This window comes from Lutra lutra, chromosome 8 (genome assembly GCF_902655055.1).
Source record: "Lutra lutra chromosome 8, mLutLut1.2, whole genome shotgun sequence".
In the NCBI taxonomy this organism is placed as follows: domain Eukaryota; kingdom Metazoa; phylum Chordata; class Mammalia; order Carnivora; family Mustelidae; genus Lutra; species Lutra lutra.
In genome coordinates this window covers 19,678,229-19,701,057 of record NC_062285.1, presented here as the reverse complement: position 1 = coordinate 19,701,057, position 22,829 = coordinate 19,678,229, and the positions used below count along the sequence as shown (strand labels likewise).

Here is a 22,829-nt window from a genome sequence, read left to right as displayed (position 1 = left end):
GTTATGCTACCCATTTTGATATGGATGGATTTTCCTTAGTTTAAATAAGTCTGAATCTAGGTAACTTAGACACATTAGTCTTCATTTTTTTTGGAATCCAGAAGAAAAAGCATAAACTAGGAAACAAAGAGATATAGAAGAGTGAAAACAAAATGCAGAAAATGAAACTCTTCCACTGGAACATCTCATCTTTCAAGTTTAATTGTACCTAGAAGTAAAGAAGGTATTTATCTGACTCCCTGAACCTAAGGAGGAAGAATCTTTTTCATTTTATGTAGAAATACCCAGAGCTATTTGCCATTGGATCTCTAATAGAAAATGTATCGGTTAGTGTTACTGTGTAACAAATGACCCCAAAATGTAGTTTCTTAAAACAACTCCATTTCTTATTTCTCACAAGATATCTATGGATCAACTTGGCAGTTTTACTGATCTGGTTTGGACTTTGCTCATCTCAACAGTCTCATTCATGTGCCAGCTGTTAGCTGGTGGATTGGTTAGAGGCTACCTGGTCAAAGATGACCTCTGCTCAAAGGAAACATTTCTCCATATGCCTCTCTTATATTTTCAGCAGACCAAAGGCATATACCATCATAGAACTGGCCAGAATCCCAGAAAGGAGGTGGAAATGTGCAAGTACATTTTCAATCTTCTCTTTTGCTTCATGTTTGCTGTCATCATCTTTTGCCATGTTACTGAGACAGAGTCCAAGTGAGAAGGGACCAAAAGTGACAAGGCAAAGGGTATGGATACAAAGAGGCCATTGATGGAGGCCATTAGTACAATCAGTTCACCACAGATAAAAAGCACAGGAGGAGAGGGTTTGACTCACAGACAAAATATGAAGGAAGGGAGTGAAAGGATGGAAAGCGATGGAGCAAAGGAAATCAAAGTGGAACGTAGCTAGCTGATGAAAGAGATAAGGAAGAAAGACTAAAGAGGTAGAATAGAAAATGTGTAAAGAAGGGAAAGCATAAGATACTAGGAGATCTGCAGGAACCCAAACGTGACCTGAGAAACAAGCTCTTGTATAAAAATATAATATTTGTGGTAGTATAATAGTATTTTCCAACTGATAGCAATACAAACTCAAGTTCCGCTTTGAGTATGGGAAAAGAAGAAATACAATCACTTACCACAGAATTATCTGGTAAAATATATCTCATCTTGAAGAGGGAAATTGCAGTCACAGATGTTGGAGAATGAAAGCAAGTGACAAATACAAGTTAGCAAAGATTTCATACTTAATCCTGATCAGGCATGTATGAATAATGCTACTTAGCAATTATGACTTAGTGGTTATTAGGATATACAAAATATAACTGGAACTGGAAATATTGTCTATGTTTTTTTCTAATTTTTGTCTTTTCTTCTTTAATTATAAGTCTGTCTTTTTTAAAAGATTTTTATTTGAGAGAGAGAGGGAAAAAAGCATAAGTAGGTGGGGAGAGGCAGAAGGAGGAGGGAAGCAGTGTCCTCACTGAGCAGGGAGCCTGATTGGGGGGCTGGATCCCAGGACCCTGAGATTATGACCCCAGCCAGAGGCAGTCACTTAACCAATTAAGCCACCCAGGCAGCCCTATAAGTCTGTCTTAAATATAAATTACACTTATATTAGCATTTTTTCCTCAACATTGTGTATAAAACTGGGTAATATATAATGTCCACTAAGAAAAGGAGTTATATATATTACTGAGTATGGCTTAATAATCACTAAATAAAAGTATGTCAGAGGTTCATTTAGCAAATGAGCCTTTAGGGACAGAAATGTTGGTTTTGTTTTGTTTCTGCTGTGCAAATACCAGATTACTTCTTTTAAAAAAATGTATTTATTTTTATTTATTTATTTTAGAGAGAGAAAGAGAGCGAGAGAAGAGGGGAAGAGGGAGAGGTACAAGCAGACTACACACTGAGGGTGAGCCAGTTTCAGGGCTCAGTTTCACAACCCTGAGATCATGACCCAAGCCAAATCAAGAGTTGAATACTTAACTGTCTGACCCAACCAGGTGCCCCATCAGAGTATTCTTAATGCTGGTTAAGAACTGGACATACTGACATAAAATTGGCAATACTGTAACATTGTTTAAGAACAGACTAATTTATTAGTACATAAAGAGAAAATTTTGTCTTACATTTACTTGTTTGGAGATAATTCCATAAATTTCAGATACATTAGAATTTGCTCTTCATTGGTTAATTTCAACAAAATAGCCCTTTTACAATTTCATGATGTCATGGACAAAAATTGAGTAGTACAGCCCTTATTATAACTTCTGCCCAAGTTATTCTCCTGGCTTCTCATTTCTAGGCTGGTTATTATGTTTTGTACAACAAGGTCTGATCAAATACGGTCTTAAATGAATTATCCACAGATGGCCCATGGTCTGCTTATTCCACCTTAAGATTTTTGGTACATTTATCCTTCCCTGTTGTTTCTTGGCCCATTATTTATTGCAGATGGTTTCATGCCCATTTTTATGTCTATAAAACTGGAAATAAACATAGTACTCATATCTCCATTGATTCTTTTCTAAATCTAGAAAAATTGGCTTTAAGACTTTGTCTCATTTGTAACTATTTCATATATTCTGAATGTTTTAATTTTTTTTAAAACTGTAAATGTAAAAAATGTCTGTCATATTCAGATTTGGGTTTCACTGAGGTTTAAATTAGGAAATGTGACCTTGAGATGACCCATAATAGTTCATAAGTTTTCCATATAGGTTTCAATCAGAATAGTGAAGTTCAGCATCCATCAACGCTTGCCAAGTTTCACTATCTATCAATCAAGAGTGGTTTGTTAAATATATATTTAGCTGTGTACCTATTTGTCCTTCTCTAGGCATTGGATGTATAAGGCCCCTTGTAAACAAGGATTTTTTTAAAAAGCCATGAAAAGTAATATAAAGTATTTTAGGAAAACAGATGATACAAGGAGAGTCTCAATTCCTGAAATTACAGCCAGCACTGAATGTATTCGTGGTGCGCCTATATGTGCGATGAGGTTTGGCATTTGTCATCAGTTACTCTCCCTGAGAATCTACTGACTTTCATCCTCAAGCAGCTGTCTATAAGACCAGGAACTCTCTTGTCACTTCAGCTCATCTAAAGCACTAAACAGATGTTATGTTTTGCTATTGTATGCCTTTCTTCTCTGATATTTCCCACTCACTCTCTCCCTGGTCCATCATCTCCATCACCTACCTTTATCCAATAAATAGGATGATCACACTACCCGCCCCCACCCCTAAATGAAATTCAAATCTAACACATAGCAATCTACTTTTTCTTTTCCAGATTCCTGTCTTGGTCACACAGATAAGTTCGACCAATCATCCAGTGAAAGTGGGACTGTCTGATGCCTTTGTCGTTGTCCACAGGATCCAGCAAATTCCCAGTATGTAGAAGGGTAATTGCAAAATCTGAGCCTGCTGTGGGGTAAATTTAAAGGAGACTGACTTCAGGCAGTTGTGATAGATTGAGTAACAGAATCACTTAACCAATTGCTGCTTGAAAATTATATTGTTTTGTTTATAACTCTTCTTGGCATTTGCTATCTCTCTGGTACTCTTCAACTAATAATATAGGTAAAGCAAAATTAAACAGCCAGGCCAACAGTGTGTAATTTTGTTTTCTTTGGGATTATTAGCTTTGTGACATAGGTATATTTCTGTCATTAATAAGAAGAGCATAAAGGAATGACAGATTATTTGACTGATGGGTGTATGAGTTTTATTTGTTTGTTTGTTTCTTTGGCTTAAATTTATCAGAAAAAGAGTAGCTTTATGCCATTTTTATGTCTATCATGTTTGTATAACAGTCTAAAGAAAGATGAAAGAAAAAGTATAAATTGAAGTAAATAAAAGCTTTGGTTGAGCTATACCTACCAAAGAAGGTAAGTATTTTGGTTGTTTAAGTCATTTTCACTTATCTAGTCTAGTTTCCATTTGTAAAATAAAAGCATATGTGTTACTTGGGCAGCTCTTCATCATATTAGAAGTTCAGATTTTTAGAAATTCAGAATATTAGAAATTCAGAAAACCACCATTGGTAGTAGTTCTGATCATGTATTTAGCCATCATTTGAAAATTTATATATTTTTAATTAACATGTAATGTATTCTTTGCCCCAGGGGTCCAGGTCTGTGAATTGCCAGGTTTACATACTTCACAGCACTCACCATAGCACATACCTTCCCCAATGCCCATAAACCAATACCCCCTCCCCACAGCAACCCTCAGTTTATTTTGTGAGATTAAGAGTCTCTTATGGTTTGTCTCCCTCCTGATCCCATCTTGTTTCATTTTTTCCTTCCCTACCCCCCAAACCCCCCACTCTATCTCTCAAATTCCTCATATCAGGGAGATCATATGATAATTATCTTTCTCTGATTGACCTATTTTGCTCAGCATAATGCCCTCTAGTTCCATCCAAGTCATTGCAAATGGCAAGATTTCATTTCTTTTGATGGCTGCATAGTATTCCATTGTATATATATACCACACCTTCTTTATCCATTCATCTGTTGATGAACATCTAGATTCTTTCCATGGTTTGGCTATTGTAGACATTGCTGCTATAAACATTCGGGTGCATGTGCCCCTTCGAATGACTACATTTGTTATCTTTAGGGTAAATACCCAATAGTGCAATTGGTGAGTTGTACTGGTTATGGGTCTATTCAGGCTTTCTATTTCTTCCTGGTTCAGTTTTGGTAGTTTTTATGTCTCTAGGAATGCATCCATTTCTTCCAGATTCTCAAATTTGCTCATAGTATGTTCTTAAAATTGTTTGTATTTCTTTGGTGTTGATTGTGATCGCTCCTATTTCATTCATGATTTTATTTATTTGGGTCCTTTCTCTCTCTTTTTGATAAATCTGGCCAGGGGTTTATCAATCTTATTAATTCTTTCAAAGAACAAGCTCCTAGTTTTGTTGATTTGTTCTACTGTTTTTTTGGTTTCAATTTCATTGATTTCTGCTCTGATCTTTCTTATTTCTCTTCTACTGCTGGGTTTAGACTTTCTTTGCTGTTCTTTCTCCAGCTCCTTTAAGTGTAGGGTTAGGTTGTGTATTTGAGACCTTTCTTGTTTCTTGAGAAAGGCTTGTATCGCTATATACTTTCCTCTCTGGACTGCCTTTGCTGTGTCCCACAGATTTTGAACAGTTGTGTTTTCATTATCATTTGTTTCCATGAATTTTTCAATTCGTCTGTAATTTCCTGGTTGAGCCATTTATTCTTTAGTAGGATGCTCTTTAGCCTCCATGTATTTCGGTCCTTTCCACGTTTCCTCTTGTGATTGAGTTCTAGCTTCAGAGCATTTTGGTCTGAAAATATGCGGGAAATTATCCCAATCTTTTGGTACCAGTTGAGACCTGATTTATGACCCAGGATGTGATCTATTCTGGAAAATGTTCCATGTGCACTAGAGAAGAATGTGTATTCTGTTGCTTTGGGATGGAATGTTCTGAATATATCTGTGATGTCCATCTGGCCCAGTGTATCATTTAAGGCCTTTATTTCCTTGTTGATCTTTTGCTTGGATGATCTGTCCATTTCAATGAGGGGGTGTTAAAGTCCCCTACTATTATTGTATTATTGTCAATGTGTTTCTTTGATTTTGCTATTAATTGGTTTATATAGTTGGCTGCTCCCACATTAGGGGAATAGATACTTAAAATTGTTAGATCTTCTCGTTGGAGAGACCCTTTGAGAATGGTATAGTGTCCTTCCTCATCTCTTGTTGTCTTTGGCTTAAAATCTAACTTATCTGATTTAAGGATTGCCACCCCAGCTTTCTTTTTATATGCATTAGCATGGCAAATTGTTTTCCCACCCTCTCTTTCTAAATCTGGAGGTGTCTTTATGTTTAAAATGATTTTCTTGTAGATAGCATATGGATGGGTTTTGTTTTTTTAATCCATTCTGATATCCTGTGTCTTTTGATTGGGGCATTTAGTCCATTTACATTCAGGGTAACTCTTGAGAGATATTAATTTAGTGCCATTGTATCACCTGTAAGGTGACTGTTACTGTATATTGTCTCTGTTCCTTTCTGATCTACTACTTTTAGGCTTTCTCTTTGCTTAGAGGACCCCTTTCAATATTTTCTGTAGGGCTGGTTTGATGTTTACAAATTCTTTTAGTTTTTGTTTGTCCTGGAAGCTTTTTATCTCTCCTTCTATTTTAAACGATAGCTTAGCTGGATATAGTATTCTTGGCTGCATGTTTTTCTCATTTAGTGCTCTGAATATATTATGCCAGTTCTTTCTGGCCTGCCTGGTCTCTGGATAAGTCTGCTGCCAATCTAATATTTTTACCATTTTATGTTATAGACTTCTTGTCCCAAGCTGCTTTCAGGATGATGGGGTTTGGACCTATTTTCATTGATTTTGAGGGGGGCTCCCTGTGTCTCCCGAATTTTCATACTTGTTCCTTTGCCATGTTAAGAAATTTTCTACAATAATTTGCTCCAATATACCTTCTGCACCTCTCTCTCTTCTTCTTCTGGAATCCCAATTATTCTAATATTGTTTCATCTTATGGTATCACTTATCTCTTGAATTCTCCCCTCATGGTCCAGTAGTTGTTTGTCTCTCTTTTGCTCAGCTTCTTATTCTCCGTCATTTGGTCTTCTATATCACTAACTTTCTCTTCTCCCTCATTTATCCCAGCAGTAAGCGCCTCCATTTTTTTTATTGCACCTCGTTAATAGCTTTTTAAATTTCAGCTTGGTTAGATTTTAGTTCTTTTATTTCTCCAGAAAGGGCTTTTATTTCCTCCAGACAGGGTTTCTCTAATATCTTCCATGCCTTTTTTGAGCCCTGCTAGCACCTTGGTAAACGATGGTTCTGAACTCTAGATCTGACATATTACCAATGTCTATATTGATTAGGTGCCTAGCCATCAGTACTATCTCTTGTTCTTTTTTTGTGTGTGTGTGTGGTGAGTTTTCCGGCCTTGTCATTTTATCCAGATAAGAATATATGAACGAAAGTACAAAATACTAAAAGGATGGCAAAGACCCCAGAAAAATGTACTGTAACCAAATCAGAAGAGACCCCAAATCAGGGGGAGAAGAAAGGGGGTAAAAGGAAATTTTTTTAAAAAATTTTTTAAATTAAAAAAAATATATATTATATATATTTTTTAAATTTAATTTAATTTAATTTTAATTATATATATATATATATATATATATATATATATATATATGAATATGACTGGTGAATAGAACAGAGCCACCCACTTGATTTTGGGTGTATTTTGGTCTCTTAGAAGAAACTACCTCCCAAAATTTTAGAGAAAGAAATACTTATATATATACAAAAGTAAGGGTAAACATGATGAAGAGATGGAATATGACTATAAAGATGAAAATTTAAAAAAAATTTCTAAAAAAGGAATTGATAAGATATATTGGTTGGAAAAAGAAAGAAATCTAAAGTGGAGAGAATTTGCTCAGGCCAGAGACTAGATCAAAGCCCTGTGCTAGATTTAGGGTTTATTTTGATCTACTAGAAGAAATTGTATCCCAAAATTTTTTAGAAGGAAAAAACCCTATATGCGTACAAAAAATAAAGTTAGGTACAATGAAGGATAAAATATGACTATAATAATGAAGGTTTAAAAAAAATTTTTAGAAAGGTATAATGAAGGTTTAAAAATATTTTTAGAAAGGTATTGTTAAGATTAACTAGTTTAAAAATATTAAAAGAGGAAAAGTTAAAAAATTAGAATAAGAAAAAAATAAAGTTAAAAATTTTAATTAACTTTGCAAGACTAAAGAATCATGGGGAGAAAGCCACGAATTCCATGCTTTGCTTTCCTCTCTTCTGGAATTCCGTTGTTCTCCTTGATCAATGAGCTTGGTCTTGGCTGGATGTTCTTGCTGATCTTCTGGGGGAGGGGCCTGTTGTAATGATTCTCAAATGTCTTTGGCTGAGGCAGAATTGCTCTGCCCTTGCCAGGGGCTGGGCTAGGTAATCTGCTCGGATTCACTCTCGGGAGCTTTTGTTCCCTGAACGCTTTCTGTAGAGCTCTGGAGGACAGGAATGAAAATGGCGGCCTCCCAATCTCTGGCCCAGAAGAGCCAAGAGCATGGGGCCCCACTCCTCTGTGCGCCCTTGGAGAAAAGCAGTCAATCACTCCCATGTCTCTGGTCTCCAGCCGTACTCCGTGCTCACCCGACCTGTGACCGAGCATTTCTCTCTCTGGCACAGATCCCTGTCTGGAGTCTCCAAACCCAGCAGATTCCTGCCACTGTGCTCTTCTGGCAGATGAAGGTGGATGTACCTGGATCTGCCACTTGTGGGGTCCCTGCTCAAAGAGCAGTGGTCCATCTGTGCCACAGATCACAGTTTAAAATAACCCTGAGCTGAGAGCTCACTCCTTAGCCCTGTGTCTGTAGCCGGCTTCCCCGCTCTAATACCTGCGAGCTCTGCTACACTCAGACACCCCCCATCCTTCTGTGAACCCCATGGGACTTGAGACCACACTGTCCCCATGAGGGCTCCACCACCGCTTGGCCTCTGGAGTAATGTCCCTCAGTGGAGCAGACTTCTTCTTTTTTTTTTTTTTTTAGATTTTATTTATTTATTTGACAGACCGAGATCACAAGTAGGCAGAGAGGCAGGCAGACAGAGAGAGGAGGAAGCAGGCTCCCCGCTGAGCAGGGAGCCCGATGTGGGGCTCGATCCCAGGACTCTGGGATCATGACCCGAGCCGAAGGCAGAGGCTTTAACCCACTGAGCCACCTAGGCGCCCCTGGAGCAGACTTCTAAAAGTTATGATTTTGTGTTCCGTTGTCCCGCTTCTTGCCGCGAGCCAGCCCCTCCCCATTCGGCCTATGTTCCTGTTGGTTCGGATTCACTTCTCCACATGTCCTACCTTTCAGAAAGTGGTCGATTTTCTGTTTCTAGAATTGCTGCTCTTCTTCGCTTTGATCTCCTGTTGGGTTTGTAGGTGATCAGAATGGTTTGATAACTATCTAGCTGAACCCCTGGGACCTGATGTCATCTCAGTCTGCTACTCCTCTGCCATCTTGACTCCTCAGTCTCTGAAAGTTTCTATTTTTTTAAACCTCTGTTTCAAGAAAACTCCTGAGGGATGCTTTAGTGTGTTAGTACTGAAGATGTTTGTGTCCTAGACACAAGCAAGAGATGATAACAAAATACATCTCATGCTTAGATAATTTATTTTGGTTTTTTGTTCAGAGACCTTATATTTCACTGTAGGGATAGACCTCGTTTATCACATGCCTATGCTATTTGGTCTTCCTTTGAACTAATTCTGTTTAAGTACGCCATCTCTCAAATACAGAAGGTAAGTGGAGTGGAAATTATTTAGACTTCAAATTCTAAGACTTTCTTGGATTGGCTGGAAATGTAGTAAGTATCTTACAAGTACGATTTAGAATGATGTTCATCTGTGGGAATAATGCTTTGTGAAGAATGTGAATCTTCCATGGTAGTTTCTCCTTACTAGCTGAGAATTACTGGGAAGTAACATTCAAGGGAACTGTTAAATCAAGGCAGATTTTCTCAAAACGGAATTATACTGTGAACAAAGCAAGGATATATTAGCATGTGTAGGCACATAACGACATCCTCTTAAATAAGAGGCCATGTCCTGGGAGAGCCAGCTGATTCCCCTTTGAGGACAAGTGTTTTTCACATTCCTACTTTCAGAGATGTTAAATCAAGCATGACTTGAGTCAATTATTACACAAGTAAAACACTAGTTTTAGTTTGTGAGTGCTTTTCTTCTGAGAAAGTATGTTATTTTCAGCTTTCTCAAAAGACAGCTTGGTCTACATTGATGTTCTGGTATACTATTGTTTAGACCAAAAGACCCACACAAGTACAAAATTAAAAAAAAAATTTATAAATGTATTTTAATATGCAAATATTCTCTCAGAACTGAAGCATGGTAGAATTGTGCTTACACCGTAGAACCCAAATTGCAATTTTTCATTCCTTGTTATAAGGTAATAAGATAACCATTACGTTTTGAGGAAAAATATCTTTCCCAAATATAAATTTTTTTTAATAAATTGGCAAAATTTATATGAATTTTGGGAACAGATTATGTCTGAAGTTGAGACAGCATTCATCTAAAAAAATTGCACAAGTTTAGGGAAATGCTTCCCTCAGGTAAGCTGCCTGCTGGAATTCCATTTGCATTTCCTGTTGACCTCACTGTTCCCCATCCTGAGTAAAGTAACTAAGAAAGAATGGAAGTTCTGAGTTTCAAATCCACTCATCCCTACTTTTAGACGGGACCCTATTTCAGCAAGAAAACTGGAATTGATGTGTTCTATTTAAAAATCTTTTGGGGCGGGCACCTGGGTGGCTCAGTGGGTTAAAGCCTCTGCCTTCGGCTCAGGTCATGATCCCAGGGTCCTGGGATTGAGCCCCACATCGGGCTCTCTGCTCAACAGGGAGCCTGCTTCCCCCCCCCCCCTCTCTCTGCCTGTCTCTCTGCCTACTTGTGATCCCTGTCTGTCAAATAAATAAATAAAATCTTTAAAAAAAATTTTAAAAAAATCTTTTGGGGAACAGAAAAATTTAAATCTCCTTCAAAATCTGTTCCCACATTTATAAGGTGTAACAGTGTCTGTTACATGAGCTTCTCTACAGAAGGAGAGATATGGTTGCATTGTACTCTCAGCCTTAAAAAAAAAAAAAAAAAAAAGCATACTTATTTATGCCAGAGATTAGGTTAACCCAAAATGAGCATAATATGTTATACTTTTTCCTGAGACTGTAAGATGATTCCTGGAGATTTGTGTGTTACCTATTTGTGCAGTCAGAATTTAGATAAATATTTAAATCCTTTTCAACATTCTGCTCTCTTATTTAAAAACCCTGATTTTTAGGAGTCATCCTCACAGGGAATTTAAATAGTTCATCTCTGTTCCCCCTTTTTCTTCTCCTGAGTGAATTTAGGGAAAAACTGATCATTATCCTAAATAATGAGTGGTTTCATTTCTTCTCTTTTGCAAGGTGCATTACATAGGACCCTGTTCTCATAAGATCAGTTTTCTGTTCTTTTCATCATTTTGGTTACACGGGTTATAGAGCCTAGATCCTCAGCTTAATATACCCATGGCAACATGGAAATGTAAGCTATAACCTTGAGAATAAGTTTTCCCAGTGGGACCACATTTGCTATACCATTCTTATCAGTTGGTGAAAGTTTGATAAAGCATTTGAATAGCTGGTAGGTAGGTTTTACTTATTTATTATGAAGTTTTCTCCAACCATTTCATCATAATGTCAACAACAAAAAACTATTTTTTCAGCTTTTTAAAAACTTCTAAATAGTAAATGATTTCAGTGCAACTTTCAAGCATAGTTTTTTACTCTAGTCTTTACCTTTCAAAAAAAAAAATCAGGTGATCTCATAGTTTAAAATATCAAAGGGAATTCAGGCATTGTTAGTAAATTTGTAAACACTTCTGAGATTACAAAGGAAATTCCTTTGCTCCTTCCAAAAAGAAGAAAAAAAGAAAAAACCGTATGGTGAAATTAACCCTTATCTAAAAAATAAAATAAAAGATAAAAATTAGTTAACTGTCCAGAAAGAATAAGGGATACTGTAGTGGGAACACTAGTCATGAGGCCATGAGCATCTTATTTAATTCTTATAACTTAACATGCAAGATGGTCATCTTAATACCTATGATGCAAAGCATATGTAGCATGCAGTGTTTGGCACCAAACAAGCGCTGTGTTAGTGTCCTTATGTACCGTTCCTTTGTCAGCATCAGCATTGTCACAGGGTGCCTGGGTGGCTCAGTCGGTTAAGCTTCTACCTTCTGCTCAGGTGGTGATCCTGGGGTCCTGGGATCGAGTCCCACATCAGGCTCCCTGCTCAATGGAGAGCCTTCTTCTCCCTCTCCCTCTGCCTGCTGCTCCCCCTACTTGTATGCTCTCTCCCTATCTCTCGCTATCAAATAAGTAAATAGATCTTTTTTTAAAAAACCCAAAAACAAAAAACATTGTCACTTTAGAAAGATAGTGACGCTAAGATGACCACATCTAGAACAAGTGCTCATGAGAATGGGTCTACACGGGATTTCCACTAGAAAACACCTCGGCACCCTCTCTCTGAAACTCATCCTTTCTTCCTTTTTTTTTTCTTTTAAGATTTTATTTATTTATTTGACAGAGAGAGATCACAAGTAGGCAGAGAGGCAGGCAGAGGGAGAGGAGGAAGCAGTCTCCCTGCTGAGCAGAGAGCCTGATGCGGGACTCAATCCCAGGACCTGAGATTATGACCTGAGCCGAAGGCAGAGGCTTAACCCACTGAGCCACCCAGGTGCCCTGAAACTCATCCTTTCTAAGTATCATATGGTTTTTGACTTCTCAGTGTGTCTGTCTGTCCAAAAGTCTCTACATCACCTTCCATTTTTCATAAAATATTTTGTAGAATTTTAGAAAGAAAAAGAACACAGAGATCAGCTGTTTCAGTCTCCACAGGTACAGATCTGAAAGACAGGTCTACGTACAATGACTTCAATTATTCATTACAGAAATCCAGATGTAATAACGTACTTGTGACGATAAGCATAGTGCACATTAACTCAGAGAAATTTGTAAAATAATAACGAATACAAAGGAGAAAATTGGTCTGTAAATGTATCACAGAGAGATACCAATAATGTTTCCCTGTATCTGCATCCAAACTCGTGTTTATAGTAGACACACACGCAAACACACACACATTAAGAAAATTGACATTGGGCTATAAATATTTTTCACCCCTTTTTCTCTTAATATATATAACACATCTCTTTCTGCACTGCTAAATACCTGTCTAAAATGTGCCCATTAGTAGCTGCAACAAATTCCTTTATTTCATAATTCATGTGACATGTCTGAACACTGGTTTGTCATGTTGGTTGATTTTCCTATTAATTATCAGTAAATCGGTGCTGAACATCTTTCTTTATAAATGTTGACACAACTCTTTAAAAATGAATATGTGGCCGTTGATGGTTAATAGTTCTTTTGTGTGTACTTTGACAAATTGCTGTCTCTAAAGGTTGTACCAATTTATTTCCCCACAAGCTTTTTATTAGATATCCCATTTCCCCAGATGCTCCCAGATGCTATTATCATTTTTAAACCTTGCAAATTTGATCAGCAGAACATGATATTTCATTGTTGCCTCAATATTCTTTTCATTACCAGAAAGTTTTCACATTGTCATGTATTCGTAGGTCAAGTGTCATTTCCATAATTTCTCGTTAAATAGCTTTATTAAGCAATTCTCGGCTTCTGCTTATGTCCCTCCAAATTCTTTTCCTCAGCATGCAGAGATCTTCCCGGATAAACATACAGTTCTCACTAGTACCATTCATACTTGTTGGTTTCTCTCTGCTCCAACTTTAACACTGAATTTCCATCTGAATCTCTAGGCTGCTGACCTTCTCCAACATGCCTCACCTTTTCTGTGCCTTCAGAGCTTAAAGAGCATAACATTTCCAGCAAGAAAACCCAGAAAATCTGCTCCTGCCTTCACAGTTCTTTTATTTGGGAACATAAAGCAATATGAGATCTTAGTAATATGAAAGTTAGCTTTACACACACACAGAATTCTTGTCTAAGAAACCACGCAGGAAACCTGCCGACCTAACTTGAAATGGTTCTTCTCTAAGTTAACAATAACGGCTACTTCTGAGTCCTTGAGAACACTCCACTTTATTCTTCTCGCTGTCCCTACATTATCTGCTGCTTTCTTCACATCCATCCCTTTCTTATCAGCATCTGCTGTCTTCAATTTATTGACACTGTTCCTGCTACAACTTGCCTTCGCTTTGTTCGTTGTTACTCCTGTTCACAGGTCAATAAGAAATGTTAGCATTTTCAATGATAAAAGTCACAGCTAATTTGGAGAGTCAATATATTTTACATAGTCAGAGATTCAGTGAACTCTTAGAGGACCGTTGTATATAGTTTGTCATATGTGGTCTCTTTATAAGCATTATAGGCCAGGTAGCAATTTTTCAAAGAATTTGACCAAAATTATGTTTACAGACTTAAAAAAAAAAAGAAGAAGAACCTTAACAAACAAAAAGAGAGATGATTTTTTTTTTACTCCGCAGAATGTCTTAAGTTTTAATTGTCAGAGAACATAATAGCATAGACCAGTACTGTCTAATGGAACTTTCTGCACTGATAAAATATTCTAAATTTAAACTGTTCAGTATTGGTCTTACTGGTCCGTGTGGCTACCAGCACTAGAAATGTGGCTAGTGACATTTGGGAATTGAATTTTTAATTTTATTTCCTTAATTAATTTTAATTTAAAGAGATACATGTGACTAGTGGTTACCATATTGGACAGGGTAATAATAGGCCATGTAAGCATATTTAAATAAAATATTATATTGCAGATGTAATATTTACAGAATATATATTTTATTTATTCCTTGCCTTGAAAAAAACCTTAGAACTTTTGATACGATTAAATAATACATTTTCAAACATAAATATTTCTTTATAACTGATCTTCCCCCCAATAAAACCATTTGTAATTTTGATTGGCTAGTAGGATACCTCCATTATAATTACTTAGCAACTGTAATTAAAAAAAAAAAACAGTCATGTTGATGACTATGGAGGAAATGAATAATCTGGAAAAAACTGAAGATATTTTTTCTTTCTAACTCAATTAAATCTCTTTTAGAAGAACTGAGCCTCTCTTGTTATTCTCAAAGTTACCAGGTTCTTTTCATTCATTTAAGGACACACTGATCCACAAATCCTTTAGTAAACTGGGTCATCTTACCTTCTTGGTCCTCAAAATGGAAAGCACTTCAAAATTATTCATTTTATAGCAGATAAAATTGCTTCTCTTTCCAGCCCAGCTTCCTCAGGTGCTTTGGTTCCCACATAAGCTTTTGCCCACTCAAACCTCAACAAAAGGAAAAAGAAATCATGACATTTTCTCCATAAAATATCCTCTCATAAAACTCTTCCAAGATAGAAAGTGTTATGCAAAGTGATGTTCTGTTGTTTAATACATCATTGCAAACATACCCTATTTGGTATGCTTGATTTTTTTAGAAAGAAGCAAGTATTTAAGAATTTTCTGGATGTTAGAAATCACTGATTAGTTTATTTAACATATTTTAGAATGTTTTTTAGAATCTATGAACAAAACAATTCTTTCAGGGACTTGTGGCTAAACTGTGTGTTTTTTTTTTAAATCTTTTCATTCATTTATTCATTGCCTTTTTATCCTATACCAATATCAGGTAAAATAAAATTTTACCAATACAGAGATGATGTATCTCAATTTAATCAGTCATTTCTAATGTAAAATACTAAAAGTCACAGAAAGGACTTCAATACATTACTAAAAAATCAAGACATTTAAACATTTATGTATTTAGGGGTACCTGGGTGGCTCAGTGGGTTAACCCTCTGCCTTCAGCTCAGGTCATGATCTCAGAGTCCTGGGATCGAGCCCAACATTGGACTCTCTGCTCAGTAGGGAACCTGCTTCACCCCCTCTCTCTGCCTACTTGTGATCTCTGTCAAATAAATAAATAAATAAAATCTTTTTTAAAAATTTGATGTATTTTATAAATATCTATTGAGTACCTATTAGGCTAGGATTTATTGGTCTGAGGAAAAGAAACCCAACTTAATGTACCTTTATTTCATTCAGTAAAGTGAATCAAAAGCTCATTTTTGCAGTGGTTACCTTACTATGGAAGGAATAAGAAAGTAGTCAAAATAGTTCTCAAAAATAATCTGAATAGAAAAATCTAATTTTTATATCAAAGTTATTTGCCTTTTTAATTTTAAATTATGGCTTCAGATTCAATTTTCTTCTTTTCTCTATCACGTTTGCCTTCAAATTTATACTTTCCTTTGCTTTAATTATTTCTCATTTTTTCCCTATTACATAGTGATTATTTCTATTTAATTTACACTTCCCTACTACACAGAGAATATTTCCATTTTTAACTAACACTGTTTGGATACCTTTATAAACATGTCCAAATGTTAATTTTTCCAGTTGGATTTTTTATAGGAAGTTTAGTTTCTTGGAAATGTAGGCGATTTTTCTTACATAAGTGCCAAACATCTGCATGATTTAGCACTAAAAGCTTTTAAAAACTTGATTTTAAAAATGAGAAATCTTACTGCATTTCACCCAATTGGATTGAAGAATGTCATGATATTACCAATGTACATTATAGAATCTCCCCATAAGTCTGAGGAATAAAGAGGTATGTTCCCCTAGAGGAAGCACCATGTTCAGAGGAACAGTTCCTAGGTCGATGGGAGCCATAATATTAAGCCTGTCATCCACAGGTCACACCAGCCCACTCAGATAATGCTTGACCACTTACTGTCCCAGTGTTCGTTCTGGTTCTCTTCTTGCACAGAGAGAGTACTGAAGTCAGAACATGCATCTTGTTTAAGTCCTTAGTAAATATACGTGGAAGGAGGAGAAAAGTGAAGATTGGTTTTAGATGTCATTTCTGATTTTCTTTATGCTTGTTTAAGTAACTTATGAAATCTGGCCATTTGGGTTTTAGTAATGGCCTGAAACTTCACAAGCAGTGAGGAAAGATGAGAAGAAAATCTAAGAGGCACAGATTAATACTCCATGACCCTCTAAATTTTATGTTGTCTTAGCTGAAATTAATTACATTATTATTTAATAGAATTAGAACTACAAAAGGAATAAAGAAATGTTTGAAGCAAAGCATCTTCTATCTGTAGATGCTTGATGTAATGATGCCAACCTGCTATTTTGGATAGTGGATTACATTTTTGTAAATCACTGCTGTAATGGTCTTTCTCTCTCTCTCTTTCTTTTTTCTCAAGAGTCTCTCTCTCTCTTTTTTTTTTCCCCATGTCTTCATGGTGAGAATGAACTTGTATTTGCACAGTACATACTCTACATTAAATAGTTCTCACTGAATGGTGCTGTGTTGTGGTCTCATTTGGAACTTGAAAAGAAATAACCATTTGGGGCCAGTCACAAAGCATTGGCAATGCCTAAGTAAGGCCATGCTAGCAAATCATTCACTTGACAGTTCAGACAATATTAAAATATTTATATAAATGGAAGAATCCGCCAATTTAGGAAATTACTCATACATTCTCTATGTGAATGTTAGCTTTAAAGACGAGGAAATAAACTAGATCATGGCTAACCAGGCCACAGGGTACTCATTAAACTGTGTTCATTTCGGCCAGAGTGAATATTGATTGGGAGGGGATTCCTGGTGTTTCCACATGATTACTCTGTTCCCTCCTGTTAATATTGCTTGGAATGTCTAAAAAATGCAGTTCATTAGTTATACTTTGAATCATATCACCTTAAGATTTTGGATACTAAACTTTATTCTCTACATTTTAGTCTGCTCAGAGATTTAGTTTCTTTTATTATTTTTTTTTAATTTTTAAAAGCCCCTAACGGGTATTATAGTCAAACTTGGTTTTGTAAAGTTGTAAGAAAACAGTTATAGCTGTGTCAGTACTACTAAGACTGAATTTTTGGTACAGCATTATTTTGGCTGACTTTCTAAAGAAGACAGATGAGCTAAATACATTTCTGGAATCAAATGAAAGCTTCTAGTATTGGCAGGAGCTACCAGTAAATACATTCCTAATTACTTATTTCTGATAGGGGTATCTCTGAAATACAACAAAAATGACCATTTAGAAGCTGTCATTAATTGGCAGGTCATCAAACAAAAATCTTTCTCATTAGTTTTAGTTTTGTTAAACTCATTTCATCCCCATAGTTGGAGGGGTCTGAGCAGGTGATAGAATTAGCATAGCAAAAAAGGTCACCTTCCCTTAACCCCATATGCATAATCAATAATTAACTTCCAGAGGCTTCACAGTCATTATGTCAGTAGTTTGAGATTTTCAAAGTATAATATGAAATGAAGAGAAAACTAGTATTTTAAGCACCTACAAATATGATAAAGCAAACTTGAGTGTGAGGGACTTAAAAACTCCCCACCCCAGTGATCTCATGACAAAGCTATGTTATTTTGTGTTATTTATTTCCAAGAATAAAATTATTTAGTAAAATATAAGGGAAAGCAGTATATAGCAAGGTGTATTATTTAGACAAAGTAGAACATGGGTAATCCTTTTATGTGCCTTAAAACTTAAAAAAAAAGTGTGCCTCAAGAAACCTTATAAATACCATGAAATTAATATTTTCTCTAATGTTGATAAACTTTATACCTTGAAAATTATATATGCACCTTTCTCTTATATCAAAAAGAAATGAATTAGATTATGGTTCTTAAGCAGTGTTTTCCAATCTGATAAACCTGAAGATGCATTTGGCAAATGGCTCTAGAACCTCTCCAACCTGCTTGGGGGCCACCCTTCTTCCTCTTCGGGAGTAGAATTTCATGGTGAATCATCAGAAATGAGTGAAAAGCTATGAAAGGATAAAGTGTAAAGATATGTGTAGGTTATAAGTAGATATTTAACTTTGCTCCTGGATGTGTAGGTATATCTACATTTCCTGAACCCTTTTAATAAAAGACGCCTCACTATCTCCTGGACACCATATTCTTGCTCTATGTCCTAGAAGAGATCACTGTTGGATCAATTGACCTTAGTCAGAATTTTAATTCTCAAAGCTAATGTCAAAGACAATTTTTGGAAACCTTATTTCCAAGCCTTTGTGTGTCTTCAGTGAGTTTTGGTCTATAGAAATAGACCATTACACACAGCATGTGACCAGTGTGATGTATGTTTGACCTACTGAACATGTATTTGAGCACTTGCAGTATGAAAGGGATTGTTCTAACCAATTTGCATTTATTATATCATTTTAGTTGTCAAAACGACTCAGTGGTATAGGTACTATTACCTCTATTTCATGGATGAGGGAACTGAGATACAGAGAGGCTGACAAAGGATCCCAGGGTCACACAGATACCAATCTAGAAGCAATGCTAGCTTTTGAACCACCCAACACTGTTCAAGAACGTGTACTATCAACCATGATGACATATGACATCCCAAGACTAGAGACCATGATATTTTTCTCAATAAACTTATAGCTTCCCGAATAATTCCTGAGAGATATGATAGTATTCAGGAAATGGCTTTCTGTCATCACAGGCATTTCAAGAGCTAAATAAAATGCTGATAACATTACTTTTCCACTTCTATTTACCAAACTTGGACATACTCATTAACATAAAGCTCAGGTCTTTTTTTAATAGGAGATTTTAAGTATATTTCGTCAAGTCTTGATTATAATAAAATGTTTGCCATATTTATCTGACATTTAATTATTAAACCTTGTGTCAGAGTCTCTCATCTAGCCTTTCCCTCAGGGATACTGTTGAATTTGCTGATGAATGATTATAAATTCATTCATGCGATATAAGTACTAATTATTAACCTTCCTCAAATATGATATTACATATTTAATAAATATCAGCACTAAATTTTTAAGGTGATTTAAGTTCTGTTTTTCTCTTATTAAAGAAATTTCCTTCTAAACCTTTAAAGCACTCGGACTCATTTTCTCATAAAAAGTAACTTTATTTAGGCTGTGATTTTTTTTTTTTTTTTCAGTATATCATAGGTAACAATGGTTTGGAGCCCCTGTTAGTTAAGTGAGGTATCTGAGACCATAATCAACATTTCAACCTCAATGATTAAAAAAAAACTTCCAGATATATCAGCACATGATTTTCAGGTTGTTTTCTTATAATCAGTCTCTTCACAGGGTTTGATTATTTTAAATCTTCATTTTAAAAACAGCTTGGGTAAAAAGTATATCATTCTACGTTCATTATCAGTTGTTGTTTTATAGGCAAAGACATCTTGAAAGACTTTTTTCTGTTTTTGTTTTTACAGATGTCCGAAGAAGAACAATTTATGAATACCACCGAGTAGAGCTACAAATGTCAAAAATTACCAATATTTCAGCTGTGGAGATGACGCCATTACCTAGTAAGTTCCACGTGAACAGAGCTAGGTAGAAAGTTTAATGATCTGACCTGTTTACGCATGAGTATCTTCCTCTTAGGTGTCTGTGGGGTTAGGTGGGTGGTTTTAATTTTGGTTGAGCAATCCTTTTTTTTTTTTTTCCTCCATGCTGCCAATTAGTCTTGATAAACCTCTTCTGTCCTGTTTCCTAGCATGCCTCCAGTTTAATGGTTGTGGCCCCTGTGTGTCCTCTCAGATTGGCTTCAACTGCAGTTGGTGTAGTAAACTTCAAAGGTAAAAAAGAATAATACAGAAAACTTAAAAATTTTACAAAGATTTGTTGTTTCTATCTCTTCCATTGAATTTTAGATGTGTCAGGTGTGTTGATTAGGCATATATGAACAAACGTATATAAGTTAAAAAAAAATGACCAAAAGGCAAAAAAGTGCTCAAGATTTTAAGGAATTTTAGTATTTTCCTTTGATTACTCAAAATTATCAAAAACCTTCACAGTCAATAAAATAGTTATCTGATATACATTTATTATCTCTATGAGGCTTAAACTAAATGGTGGACTGATAGGTCTATAAATTGATGCTCTTGGCCCATATTCTTCAGAAAACATGGTATGACATATCATTACTATAACAAGGACAGTGTATGCATGGTCACATGCAAATTCTTAGTAAATTCCAGTGAATATCTCAGAGATTACTAGCAAAGGTTAGAGATGTGGTCTAAAGTTAGGGAATAAAGTGACCCTAACCGACCTCTACATAAACAGAATGCGTGGTCTGATTTTTCATGAATCACCAAGAGGAGTTTCTAGTCCATAGAGGTTTTCAGAGAATGAATGATCCTTTGTTGGAAATATGGAGCAAAGACTTAACTGTGTTTTGTTATTTACTCAACCGTTTGTGCATCAGTTATATCCCAAGCACTGGGAAAGTAGCAGCAAATAATACTGGTGTGGTCCCTACCTGCCCACCCTCCCACTCCCCCCCACCATAGAGTTTACAGTCTGTCTGGGTATAAGTCCCCGTCCACCTTCAGAGTCTATGAAGAGTTCTCCCCGCTGGTGAAGAACCAAGTCCTCAGGCTCTTCCTGTGTGCTTGTTGCCTCAGAGCTTCTTGTAGGAACAGCCTTTGTCTTATCATCTTGCTGCAGCATTTGCTCTAATGATAGAGACATGTTCGGGAACACTTTCAATGCTATTGGAGGATAAAGAATAGAACGCCAAGTCCTTGATAACAAGCTTTCAGAAACATGTTTAACTTGCTAACTTTGGGGCAACCAGTACAGTATTGTGGCTAGAACATTATTTATTATAACCTCGGTTTTGTTTTCAGTGCAACCTGTTCCTGTAATTTCCTTTGTGCCGTGAATGTCAAATAACAAAAAAGCAAGCAGGAAATTAACATTCTTCAAAGTAGATTTTAACTTTCCTATATCTCCAGAGTGAAAAGAACTGCTTTACAATTAAGAGTTTGTGGACATTTGTATTCATATATTGTTGACATTCCATAAAGATTATATGCACATTGGAAGTTAGTCAAAATTGGGTTAGATGACAGCCAAAACACATCTCAGGAGATGGCACTCTAATATGTTCAGTTAAGTAACACTGAGCTCACACATGAAATACTCCCAAAAGAATTAGTAGTAGGCCCTGGCTTGAGGTGTGCACCTAATTCAAGTTCCAGTTCAGTGCTCACCACCTTTGAGAGGTCTCCCTAAACCACAGTCCGCGTGAGGTGCCCAACCCCAGTGTTTCTCAGACATCTGGGAGAAACTCCATCATCAGCGGTCACCTTAGTTCTCATGGACTCTTGTTAGTTTGTCTGTCACCTCTGCTAGGCTGTGGCTGTGTTAAGGGTGATTGGTCTTTATATCTCCAGAACCTAATAATGTAACCTCGTACTGCCGAAAATGAATGAATGAGTCAAGGAATGAATGAATGAATGATCATTAGATTCCAAATGAAGGAATCATGATTAGATTTGTCTGGGAACTGGGGCGCCTGGGTGGCTCAGTGGCTTAAGCCCCTGCCTTCGGCTCAGGCCATGATCTCAGGGTCCTGGGATCGAGCCCCGCATCAGGCTCTCTGCTCAGCAGGGAGCCTGCTTCCTCCTCTCTGCCTGCCTCTCTGCCTACTTGTACTCTGTCTGTCAAATAAATAAATTGAAAAAAAAAAAAAAAGATTTGTCTGGGAACTAAGGGTTTCTGAAGATGAGAGACTTTCAGTGCTGAAGCTAGGAAAGTCAAAAGAAAACCAGGAATGGTAGCCACCCCAGCCAGATTACCATTGGGATAATTATCAACTGAAATAATATCATTGTAGTTGAAGGTTTGGGACACTAGTGTAGAAACCTATCTTCCAGCAACCATTTCATTCTTTTTTAAAAAAATATTTTTGGTGAAAATATATGTATGTTTGTGTCTATCTGTCAATCAATCTATGTTTAAATATATGTTCAAAGTTCCAAAACAAGCAATTTTGCATTGTTGCAAATGGCATTATATTAATACTTCTATTTTATTGGGAGATTTCTCTGCCAGACATATCAAGGAGTTTTCAGATGTATTTAGTTTGTGCAAACTTCTTCCAGTGGAGGCAGTCAAGGCTTACAGGAACCAGTTGTTGGTGCAGGGTCTTCTAGTTTATAAGTGGTAAGCTGGGACTAAAACTACATCTGTGTGACTCCCAGCCTGTGGTCTTGACACCTCACCTGCCAGAATGCAGATGAACTAAGTGAGTTAATCTTCATTACTTCCTGAAAAGTAGCAGACATAATACTGGAAAAGAAATATTTTTGTCACTGAGGCTGCAGGAAAATCTCATGGCTTTGAAATTGGCATAAGAAGAATGCAAAAGAGA

General features: G+C 36.4%; 1 protein-coding gene across 2 annotated transcripts in view; it reads left to right on the top strand.

The window, feature by feature from the left end:
• Positions 1 to 22,829, top strand: part of PLXDC2 (plexin domain containing 2) — a 489,244-nt gene that overhangs the window by 348,596 nt on the left and 117,819 nt on the right. For both annotated transcript variants that reach the window (XM_047740347.1, XM_047740346.1), the window contains 3 exons: positions 3,298 to 3,397; positions 19,879 to 19,974; positions 20,163 to 20,244. In XM_047740347.1, the coding sequence (XP_047596303.1) occupies positions 3,298 to 3,397; positions 19,879 to 19,974; positions 20,163 to 20,244 (278 nt within the window). The remainder of the gene's footprint in view (positions 1 to 3,297; positions 3,398 to 19,878; positions 19,975 to 20,162; positions 20,245 to 22,829) is intronic.